General features: G+C 41.5%; 1 protein-coding gene across 4 annotated transcripts in view; it reads right to left on the bottom strand.

Annotated features, from left to right (window-relative positions):
- The window catches only part of pdlim5a (PDZ and LIM domain 5a), a 72,208-nt gene that overhangs the window by 46,266 nt on the left and 13,521 nt on the right, over positions 1-12,421 (bottom strand). For all 4 annotated transcript variants that reach the window (XM_071917976.2, XM_071917977.2, XM_078284993.1 and 1 more), the window contains exon 3: positions 9,142-9,293. In XM_071917976.2, coding sequence (XP_071774077.1) covers positions 9,142-9,293 — 152 coding nt within the window. The remainder of the gene's footprint in view (positions 1-9,141; positions 9,294-12,421) is intronic.

The raw sequence follows: 12,421 nt of genomic DNA, 5'->3' as shown, positions 1-12,421 counted from the left end.
ATCACAAAAAAAACATATGGTGTGTTAAATTGTATTGTCATTAACATATGTTGTGTTGAAAAGTAACAGAAATGTATGTTGTCCCAAAGAAGACACACCGATGTGTTAAAAACGACACGTCCTTTTTAAGAGTGTAGGAATGTGGTTTACTCCACCTGAGTGGAATATGATGTAATACAATGACATAATAAATAAGGACAAAAATAAATACATAGTTACAAGCTGAGTCATTTGGCTTCGTTTATATTCCTCCTGGCCAATCAGAAGTGATAAAGCTGGCTGTTTTCACCCAGCAGGCTTCCAGCAAAGCTAAAGTGATAGATAATGGGAGATCTAGAGAAAATAATGCAAATAGTGTCTGGGAAGTAACTGTATCGTGTATCAAAGCATGTTGATTAAAATTTATTACAGAGTCATGTATCAGGTTAACAATGATTAGACGTTTATTTTATTTGGAGTAAAGTTGCTGAGCGTACAGTTTATGTTCTGTCTGTACATTGCACTCTGACCCTCATTTATACACAACACTTTATAAAATGTAGTTTCTTGTTCTCTTCTAATCATTCTAGATGATTCCTCACGGCGTTCCAGCTGTCACACTTGGGGATCACGCAGCGATGTTGGCTGGCCTAACTATAGATGAGTTCTCCTGGCTTTAAATATATTTGGCAAATACCACAGAAGAATTAAAAAAAACACGGAGACGGATGAGCTAAACTGAATATTCTTGGCCTCAGAATATCTTTGGCTACCACCACAGACCCCTAATGTTCCTGGATTTGAATTTTCTTTGGCCAAAAAAACAGACTAGCAGAAGACAGGCAGAGACAGGTGTGTCTAGCCGTAGCTGCATTCTCTTGGTATTAGAATATCACTGGCGGATATGACAAGCCTCGCCAAAGATGACTGCTGTCGGTTTTAGATGATCTTTGGCAAATACTACAGACTAGTGAAAGACAGAGACAGGTGAGCCCAGTTTAGCACTCTTGGCTTTAGAACATCTTTGGCAAATATCAGAGCAGAGTAAGTGACACTGGCAGGTGGACAGTGACTGGTCTGTGTGTGTGTGTGTGTGTGTGTGTGTGTGTGTGTGTGCGCGTGTGCGTGTGTGTGTACTAGTACAGAGGATTTGCACAGGGCTGAGAATTTCTGCAGATCAAGTCTCACATGTTCCTCTAACTGATGAAGCAGATAAATGAAGACAAAGCAAAATAGGGATAAGGCAGAATCATCAGGGGTTTATAATGACTAGGAATAAGTTTTTATAAGCGCCACGTTTTGACAAATTATCTTTACTTGTAGCAGATGAAGAAAAGTCACTTCAGCAGGGCAGATGTTTGCCATAGGGAAAGTCTCTCCAATCTTTTGTCAGTGTGGAATCCAATGAGCTCTCTCTCCCCGGGACCCAGGCTCATGAAAACATCCTGTTCTTGTCACATGGGGGCCAATCACAAGTGAGCATGCGGCCCATTTTGGGTTCCAATCCAAAGTTTAAGAAACCGGGAGATAGATCATTTGATTAAAGTTTGAGTCTTGGCTATAAATAGGTAACTGACTCAGATATTAAATGAGCAAATACGTAACTAATACCTTCTCATATTTGTGATATCATGCAGGCCATTAAGTCAGGTATGCACTCGCAGACAATGTCATATTTCATTGCGAGAAGAAAAAAAAGATCATTTACATTTGTGAGTTTCATGCTTATGTGCAGTCATATATTTGTGAATTCACATGACTATTCAATTTGAAGATTGAAAATATGACATGAAACACGTGATAGAGGCAGCAGTACCCAGGTACGATAATACACCAGTGTAACACTAAGGCGGTCTGGCATCAGTGCACGTGTACATGTGTGTGCCTGTGTTTGCTGCCCATGTGGCTGTGGATCAGTAACAGCATAAGCAGCACATCCTAGGGATCTTTCCTCTATTTGGGGAACACAATGTAAACAAAATGAAAATGTATACTCCAACGCTGTGTAAACTTTCCTCACCCAATCCCCTTGCCTGACAGCACCCACACTTCCAGACTCAAAATAACTCAAGTGTGCGTGCGTGTGTGTGTGTGTGTGTGTGAAGCTAGAAAAGAGTCTATCAGAGGCTATCATTCTAGACTCTAGAGATTCACACCATTAAAGATGTGGATCCATCATGTTTCACTGGTGCCTGTTCATCTTAATTACCTCCGCCAAGGAGGTTATGTTTTCAGTGCCGTTTGTTTGTTTGTTTGTTTGTTTGTTTGTCTGTTAGCAGGATTACGGAAAAACTACTGGCCCATTTTCATGAAACTTCGTGGACGGGTGTAGCATGGGCCAAGGAAGAACCCATTAAATTTTGGAGCGGATCCGGATCCGAATCACGAACAAGCAATAATAGCAGGAACCTTGGCGGAGGTCTGCTCTCTCCGAGTGCCCTTCTAGTTTACAATAAAACAAGGATTCCATCTGCTAAAAATTCTGCCAATTTGATTGGAGCCACGAAAATCTCTGCGTTAATACATATAAGATTGTCAGACTCATGATAATGAATGGCAAGATCAACTTAGATAGTGGAGGGCAAGGACATCTACTAATTACCTACTGGATTGAATTTAATCATCTCTTTGTGTGCATGTGCATGTGTGTGTGTGTGTATTGGAGAGAGAGAGAGAGAGAGAGAGAGAGAGAGACAGAGAGAGACAGAGAGAGACAGAGAGAGAGAGAGAGAGTGCATAGATCAATGCCTCTACAGTAAACAACAAAAATGACCATTGCCTTGTAATCCAGTGTTGCAGCAAAATCATGAACCATCTAAAATCTGATTGTGTTTATCCATCCCTATGAATTATTGTGGCCTATCCCTGTGGCTTTCTACATGAATGCAGGAGACCGCACTATTATGTATGTATGTGACTGCTCCACCATCGAGACGCTTAGTCACAAAGAACAGGCTTTTCAAACAGTGTAATTATCCTCTCCGGCGTCTTTTCAAACGGGGTGAGATCTCCACTCTGATAAAAAGAGGAGAGAAGTGGAACCAATTAACTCAGCACGACACAGAACCTCGCTTGTTCCTGTGATTGCTTGTTTGCTTGAATCGCCCTTTCATTCTCTCTTTCTGTGCGTCTACTGCATGCATGTATTGTGTGTTGGGATGTGCATGCATGTGAGTGAGGTCAGCTGAGTCTCGGCTTTCGTCAAAAGCGCCGTTTGTTACCTACTTGTACGTCTTAGCTCCCTCCAACAAAAGCCTTTATCCTATCAGGCTGTACCTTTACTATTCTTAAAAAACACTCAAATACACACACTCACACACACACACTCATTAAATAGTCCAGTGGGTTTCTGAGAGACTTGACTATAGGGAATAAAGCGTTTAGCCAGACACTGGCAGTCAAATAGCAGCGAAATACAAAGGTGGTTTTGTTGAGAGACGGCATGATTGGTTGAAATGAACAGTTTAATACTTTGGTGTCCCTCTAAAGAGAATAATTACATTGCTAACGAGCGTAATTAAAGTGTTGAAACACTGTGATTGCGCTGTGCTGGTGGGACCGCTCCAGCACAAAGCCATCAGCACCGAGGAATCATCCCTCTTCTTTTCTGTTTCGTCAGCGCCTCCCAAATGTTTATCCCCACTGCTTTCTCATTTCATCTCGTCCCTCCCTCCCAAACTCTACCTTCAGTTCCTTTCCCTTCCCTGCCTTTCATTCCTCCCCTATCCTTTTCTCAATCCCTCCTCCCTCCCTCTCCCTTCTTTCTTGTTCCCGTCCTCCCTCTGTTCCCTCATCTCCCTCTGTTGATCCCTCCATCCCAAACTCTTCCACTGCCATCCGTCTATTGGGGACTTTCTTGTCTGCTATAGTTGAGACTGAGGAGGGTGTGTGTGTGTGTGTGTGTGTGCGTGTGTGTGTGTGTGTGTGTGTGTGTGTGTGTGTGTGTGTGTGTGTATGTGTGTGTGCGTGTGTGTGTGTGTGTGTGTGTGTGTGTGTGTTAAGAACAGATCTAGATAACAAGATATTAGCTGTTTTTATTGGTCTTATCAAATGGAACTGAGTTGGACATTGAAGATCAGTGATTCATTGGAAAAAAAAATCCTCCCAGCAAATCAACTGTGTTTTTTCCCACAGCTTTCTGTCAGCGCTGACAGTAAAACTTTATGGAGATTCATGAATCTTAATGCGGGACAGTGATGCTTTAACATGATGATGATGATGTGATCCAAAGTTTACAGAAACTGCTGAGACTTCAAGGAAGTTGATCAGAAACACAATGGGCCTTGGAGTGTCCAACCATCTCTCTAGATTTATCTCTCCCTCTCCATCCCTCTTCCTTTCACTCCCTCTACCTCCCTCCCTCCCTTCTGTCTCTATCTGTTGCTTCCATTTGCCTCCCTTGACTCTTCCTTTTAACTTAACTTTCATCTCTTTCTCTCTGCCTCTCAGAGTTTCTGTCTTTCTCCCTCAGAGAAATGCTGCTGTACAGTTAATCATTGTGTGTGTGTGTGTGTGTGTGTGTGCGCGTGCGTGCGTGCACGTGTCTGTGTGCATAATGCCAGAGAGGAAACCCAAGCTTAACCATCTAGCAAACATACCACACCAAAAAAACAGCAATCTGACATTGTTTTGCTTTGTTTGCTAAATAGTTAAGCTTAGGTATCCTTTCTGGCATTATGCACACAGACACAGACACACACACACACACACACACAAACACATGCACACACACTGGTCGCAGGAGAGACATGAAGGCACCAAAGTTCATGGACCATAAGCTAGTGTTTAGCGCTATTATTAACCCAACAATACAGAGAGCATTCCTGGACAGAAGCGAAAGCTCAGGCACAGAGTGATGTGTTGAGTAAAACAACAAATACTGCTGACGTCTACTGCAACCATTTATTCCCTTACTGGTATACTGGTTCTGTGGGAAATGAATTTTCAATTATCAGACAGGCGTAAATGTAACTGGTTTCACATTAACTAAAAAGAAGCTTATAGTGGGAAATATTAGAGAACTAACTGAATAATTGTATTTGTGTGTATGTTGCATAACTCCTCTACTAGGTTACAGAAAGGAGGTGATGCTGATCTTATTTGAAAGCATGCACAGGCTCTCTCTCCCTCTGTGACAGTGACAGACTTACAGCCATGTAATTTAATTTACACACTGCATTGCCAGACACTTGGTGCTGTAGCCAAATATAGTTCATCCAAATAAGCTGAGATGTAGGACTTCAGTTCATATAGATCATGAATAACATGTGCGTGCAGTCTGCATGTGCAACAGCTACCTTCAAAATGAGTAAGTCTATATACTATACAGTATAAATTATATTCTCAACAACTGAATCAAAGTTAGTTTAAATTATGCAAGTGGAACATTTACAGCTGTAATGTTTGCTATGTAAATTTGGAACAATCTAGCTAGAGACAGAAGATAAAGCAAGTCAACCAAATCCTAATGTAAAGGAGAAAGAAACTGTTAAAGGGTGAAATATGTTTGTAATCTTTGCAAGCTCAAAGGACTGTTGGAACATTAATACTCAAAAAAGAATAAAAGAATAAAAGAGGGATCATTCATGGGTGAAAGAAACTGAAAAAAAAGACACTGATAAAAACAGTGTGTTTGATTTATTTGAGATCTGTATCTAAAGTAAAAAACCTGTGTGATGTGAAAAAAATTGCAAGTAAAAACTCTGCAATTCAACATGGGAACCGAACTGATAATTTGACCGCACCAAAAATCTGGAGAAAGAGTTTGTAAAATGAATCTGAGAATATCAAAGTGTGTCTTTAAGACGCTGCTCATGAAAGAGAAATCGAACATGACACAACGCACATATTGTCTTGTTGCTCATTTTAACCTTTTATTATTTCTCTCTCGCTTTCTCCTTCTCACATCTGCTGCCCATCTCCTCTTCCCGTCCCTCCTCCTAAATCATCCCTTTATTTGGAAAAGGAATAACAACCTGTCTCCTTTTCAGATACACACACACGGACACACATATACACACACCACATGCATTGTTACCATTTCTCCATATCTTCTTTCCACTGCTATCATTCCTTTCGCTATCTGACCCAGTGACAAACCCAATCAAAACATGCACGCGGAAGGGGGAAAAAATGAAAAGAGAAGCGAGAGATGCCTATAAAAACTAACAGAAACAGTGGACCAGATTGTTTCTTTCCATTACGCATGTACACCCATTAAAGTCCAGATGTCGACCTAGGCATAACACTCTCTCTCTATATGTCTAACTCTCTCTCTCTCTCCCCAGTGCCAATGAATGCCAAGCAACAAACAGAAACCCTGATATTAGTTCTCATTGTAAATGGGATCTGAGGAAGGAGTAGGGATTACAACCAATCTACTGTATCCCAAAGTATCCCAGTAAATCTGAATCTGGAGCCAGCTGTCCCCCTGGTCACAAAGGCCATAATAATGCCACTTAATGAAACAAGCCTTTGCATGTGTTTCCAATAGGGGAGCGAATCAACCCCTCAAGCCCTGATGTCTCCCACAAAGCACAGAGCAATGCGGAACAGATAATCCTATAACTGGTCCCAAAAACAAGCGCACCCTTACATGAGATTTATTCAATTACATTGGCACTTGGCAGCTCTTTTGGCGCCTTAATGAAATAACTGAAAACAAACGTCCACCATTTCAAATTAATAGGCCCTTTCTTGATCTGGTCGACGCTGCATTTGAAAACCATGAGCGATGGAAAGATCAGTGAGTAATAACAGAAAGTATGCGGCGTGACAGTTGAAGCGATCAAAAGTATTGCGTAGGCAACTTTCAGTTATGTGAAGATTTTTGCAAAGGAGCAAGTCAAGTCAGCCTCCTTTGTCGCTGTGCCAAACATTAGATAAAGCACAGTAATGTTGAATCTATTAGTCTTTTCTCAGTATTTTTTAGCCATATGTTTTCATGTAGCTTTGGGCAGACAAACTATATAAGCAGATGCAGGGTGTGGTAGTATCGTTCCACTATATAAACCTTAATCCGGGGCTTGGATCGCATCTCCGCACATACCATACCTGTCCTTTTCCTGTTTAAAATTAATGACGGAGCAACAATTAATCTGTGAGAATTTTTTGGTGATGTTGTATCCATTAGAGCTTTCTTGAGACAAGCTGTATAAGCAGTTTTCCTATTCAAAAGCCATGCAGCTGTTTAAGTAAGTGGGCTGGAGCATACTGGCCACACTTGGCCAACTAGACTGAACTGAGCTTTGCAAAAGAAAACAGCTCATTGGGATGATATGTAACCAGCGCTATATCAAGCAAGATGAATTAAGATGTTTTTGTTTTCTTTTGTGTTTGAATCAAAACATCGCTACTGCTCCAGGCAACAAGGGTTTCCGTCCCAGTGCTGGACCCATGGTTGTGTAACTTCCACATCGTTGTCGATGAAACGTGGCCGTTCTGTTGATCTTATTCAGTGTAAAAACCTCAGCCATCCATCATAATATGGACTCTCATTCATGTCAGGTAAATCATCCATCCATGACCTTTAGCCCAGTGTTATTCTAAGACCTGCTTCCCTCATCATAAAGAGGAGTTTGATCATGGACCATCTCTTGCACAAACACACACACACACACACACAGACATAGACACACACAGAAACACACACACTGGCCTTGAGTTACTGTAAGCCCTGCGGTATTATAGTATGTGTTTTTTGCCATTAGACCAAAAGCAAACATCTTCAGTCTGTCATCATTTGGACAGAAATTAGAGGACACGCTCAGTTAGCCTCAAATGAGGGGAGGGGTGAGAGAAAGATGAAAAGGCATCAAGGGAGGAGAGTGAATGAGAAATCCAGACATGCAGACAGGGAGAGATGGAGAGACGCAAAGAGAGCAACAGAGCATGATATAAAATATACAGACAGAGAGAGAAAAAGGCAGAACGGTAGAGAGACAGAGACAAAACATAGAAAGAGAGAAATTGAGCATCTTATTGCAATCCATTCTAATTTCATTTTCATCCTTGATGACATAACTACGAAGACAAGTGTAGAAACCCTGAATATCTCACGTTGTTTCAATAAAAACACACACAGACACATACGCAAACACACACACACACACACGCATGCATGTGTGCACAAGTGCTGCCAAAACTAAATAAAAAAGAAGAAGAACCAGAAAGAAAGAAGAACCAGACAATTCAAAACATATGACAACCAATATAAAGTCAGACACACAGACACACACAAACAGATGTTGACACACACACACACACACACACACACAACTGGTCTTGATAAATCAGCTCCACTGTACAACAGGATTCCTCTGTAGAGTAGGCCTTGGGGAACAAGGGTGGTCCACATGTGTGATGCTCTCTCTGTGATTCCAGTTATTTCTCTCCCCTGTTCCCTTTAGGGAATGGGAGACCGGGCAGAACTAATGGTGTTGTAGCGTGTTGGAGCTAAGATTAACTCCTACAACAACAGTGAACATCTGCCTGTGCGCGGGGCGTCTGGGGTTGAAAGGGGAAGCATGGACTCTTAATTTGATGCAGAGAGGGGCTTGGGTCTGGGAGGATGCAAGAGTTTGGAAGGGAATGTACGGTTCCTGTGTTGTCATGGAGATAAACGGCTTCCCACTCCACTGCACAAGGTGTTCATGCAGTTCGCACGTTAAATCATTTTCAAGTGAAGAGGGATGTGTTGTTGCTTAGTTGTCCCCCACAGTGAAATCAGGGGAGGGACTATGGATCGGCCCCAGTCCGTCAGTCTGTTCGTCCGTCCGTCTGTCACGCACAATGTCTTGGATGCCACTGATTGAATTTTGACTAAACTTCAGGGAATGGTGTGTGTCATTGCTCCATTCCTGCATTTTCAAAATTACACTAATTGGCCTATAGGGGGCGCTAAAATGTTTGTTTAATTGTCTGTATTTCACGCACAATATCTTGAACTACACTGGTTGGATTTTGACGAAACTTTGGGGAATGATGTGTCTTATTGCTCATGGCCTTAGGGGAGATCTACTATGTTTGTTTACTTGTTAACTTATGTTTTGTCAGTATATGTGTGTATATCTGTGTATGTACACTTGCGCACACTTGGGCCATTGTGTATATGTGTGTATGACTGTGTGTGTGTGTGAGCCTGTGTGTCAGCTCATCTCTTACTTCTGCAGAGTGAGGTTCAGGTTGCCGGTGCAGTTCTTGATCTTGTTCTGGGCCTCCAGGTGGTTCATGCCCTCTGTGGCGATGCCGTCAATAGACAGAACCAAGTCTCCGACAGCAATACCACCTTTGGACGCCTTCCCACCGTCTGTCAGCTGCAAAAAACACAACAACCACAGACATCTTCATCAGCTAAACCAGCAACATCACCATCAGCATTATCATCACTGGGTGGGGCGAGGTGTAGTAGTAATTAGGGAGACATTCACTCTGTGTTTATCACGGGATTTACGGATCCATTCCATAACAGAAGTATTTGGCCGAGCCTAATGACAGACCTAATTCTCTACCACATGGTAGTGGCTGTACTGTACTTTCACTGATGCGTTTCTAATAGCAGGGATGTTCTTCTTTGAATTACCTTCTTTTCTTCTTTACGACCTGCTGTCATACTGGGCTTACAGCTTGTTAGAGAACAGAGAGGAAGTTCAGAAGGTCTCCTACCCACAGCATGTGTGGGGGAAAAGATCATGGCCGTTAATACGATCCTTGTGTCCAAATTCTCCACTACATCATGTAGCACTTCCTGATCAGTAGCTTGTTTTATAAAAATAGTGACGAGGGCAATCATTTTTTCCAGCATCAGTATACTGAAAATGCAATATCAGGAAGCTGAAACTGCCATACTGTTTTCCACGTTTGGTTGAGTAAATGGTGAAAAAAACAAAATCTGGTGACTATCGGGTGACTACAAAATGAACTGTCACAGAAAACAACACTAATGTGATGCTAGACATGCATCAGCATTTGGGCCTCTGTATATCTTAAATGTATCAAACTGATATTTTCCCATATCACCTGTGACAGTACACAGTGTGAAGTTCCCATACCCTTCATGTGTACTGTATTAGTACTGCAGGACTTGTTCTTCCTGAGTGTAAAGCAAAAGTGCAGCAGCAGCAGTGTAGCTAGCATGTTAAAAGGTTGATGTTGTACAATAGCTACATCAGTAAGCAATCAAAATGAAGCTTATCTCAATGCACACTTGCCTGTTACAAAAGAGATCAAGTAAAAATGAATGTAGTCCCAGTAAAAAACAATTAAACCATTATACTCCACACAAAATGCTGTTAAAAAGGTGACAAATAGCTAATAGGACTCTACATGATGTAGACACATACCGGTTTTATGGGCTTTGAGGAAACTGCAATTACAAGCCAGACAACTCTTAGTTTGCACGCATCATAAAATACGTGTACACCCCATGTCTGTTGTCTCTGGATTTCAATGCCCTGCATGATTTTTGTGGTATGCTTTAAATGTCAGCATCTAAACAAAGTTTAATTGCTGCACTTCCACTCTGGGGGGAAGCTGGTTAATTTGAAACAGACTCAAGTCACACAAAAGAATGCTGATGCCCGAGCAGCGGGGTTGGTATGAAATACACCAGTCAGGGTTCACTAAAGCATGCACAACATGCTGTATTACATAAATACTGGGATCTTAAATATATAATTGAACCACATTATAAGTACAGTATGTCTACCATTTGAGCAATGAGCACAACCTGTGTGGCAAAAGTGACGAGAGCCAAAGCCTAAAAAACATTTTTCCACACCCATAACTAATGTTGTTGTCCATCTCTTTGTGAACAATGGTGAACAGACTTTGTAAGCATGTGTTAGAGAGGCAACTAAACATTTAACAAGCATACAAGAGGGATGGAGTCCGCACCAAGATGAATTAAATGTGTAATTATGTGTTCTCTATGTGTGGACTCTACACCATCCTGAAAACACCCCATTTCCTTTAGAGACATGTGAAAAGTGAGAAGCCACACAAAAGAATTTGCTAGTTAACTGCTGTAAAGTATATGTTTTCTCCTGTACTTAAATTACTATCTTAGACTGGATTTATACAGGTGTGAAATATATGATTTGTAAATCATGGTGACACAAATGTAATATTCTCATGGTGGTCTGAACACGGAGAAAGAATTTTAAATCTAATTTTAACTGCTTCAACAATATATAAAAAGGTCCAATCTGTCCCAAATATCAGGTTTTATGTTTTACTGTAAATCCAGCTCTAAAATATTGATAATGGGGTTTCTAGCACTTCTCTTGCACTCACAGTCACCTCCCAGAGAGGCCTATATATTGTGTCAGTATCTGTCATATAAACCAGAACCATCCTTATCAGTAGGCTGGGGGAGGACAGTGACAAATTTGGAAATGTGCGTAGGATGTTACACATACAGTATCTCTTGTCTTTTTCCCATGACGCCAAAGCATTGTATCTAAGACCATGCTGAAGCTATCGTTACAGCAATTTGCTTTCATAAAAAAATGTTGATATCATACTAATTTGTTTCAATCAACAAAGTATAAGAAATTGGACAGCGATTTGTTTCCTGTTGACTCCGATCTACTGTGTAATATGGACTTCACTTCAAAAGATGAATGTAAGATAAATAGCAATATTGAGCCATATTACTACAATGGCACCAGGAAAAATGAGCAACTTTAGCTCTACCCAACAGCTGTCCAAATACTTAGGCTTCTGACTGTTATATTGAATAAAACGGTGCTTACATTTTGCTAATGTCCTTAGAGAACAAAAGCAGGATCCTTGCAGCTCAGTTCTGACCATTCTTGGTCACACAGAAGGTCTAAGTGTGTCCAAAGGGGAGTGAGGTCATTTGTTTCTTTTGACACCATAAAAAAGGACCACACAGACCACTTCACTGAACATACACACACACACACACAGACCACTTCACTGAACACACTCACACATGTACGTGCGCACAGACAGGCACACACACACACACATACACACACCACTTCAGTGGAACCTGCAGTGGGCAGCTGTGGTTGTGGTTGTTCTCACTGTGAAGTGGCTCTCACTCTTTCAGGTTGGGCTGACCAACCTCAAGCGTAGCTATTGAACTTGGTGGCGCTACAAGGCCTCATTTAAAGTGGATTTAAATGTTGCTGCTGAATGTGAAACTATAGTTAAGGATGAGAAAGTGCAAGATGGATTTAGATGTAGGGAGATCTTTAATGTGTTACATCCCTCTGTCTGTCTGTTTCTTTTTCTCTATCTATCTTTTTCTCTCACTCACTCACTCACTCGCGCGCACACACACACACACACACACACACACACACACACACACACACACACACACACACACGGCTAATAAAAGAGGCTCTGCACCCGGATTAGTGTTAAGGCTCTGTGGCCCCAACCTTTTATAGTCATATTAGCCCAACACACA

The sequence above is a fragment of the Centroberyx gerrardi genome, chromosome 8 (assembly GCF_048128805.1).
Source record: "Centroberyx gerrardi isolate f3 chromosome 8, fCenGer3.hap1.cur.20231027, whole genome shotgun sequence".
Taxonomy (NCBI): domain Eukaryota; kingdom Metazoa; phylum Chordata; class Actinopteri; order Beryciformes; family Berycidae; genus Centroberyx; species Centroberyx gerrardi.
Note: the sequence above shows the minus strand (reverse complement) of the source record. Positions and strands in the feature narration are given on the sequence as shown.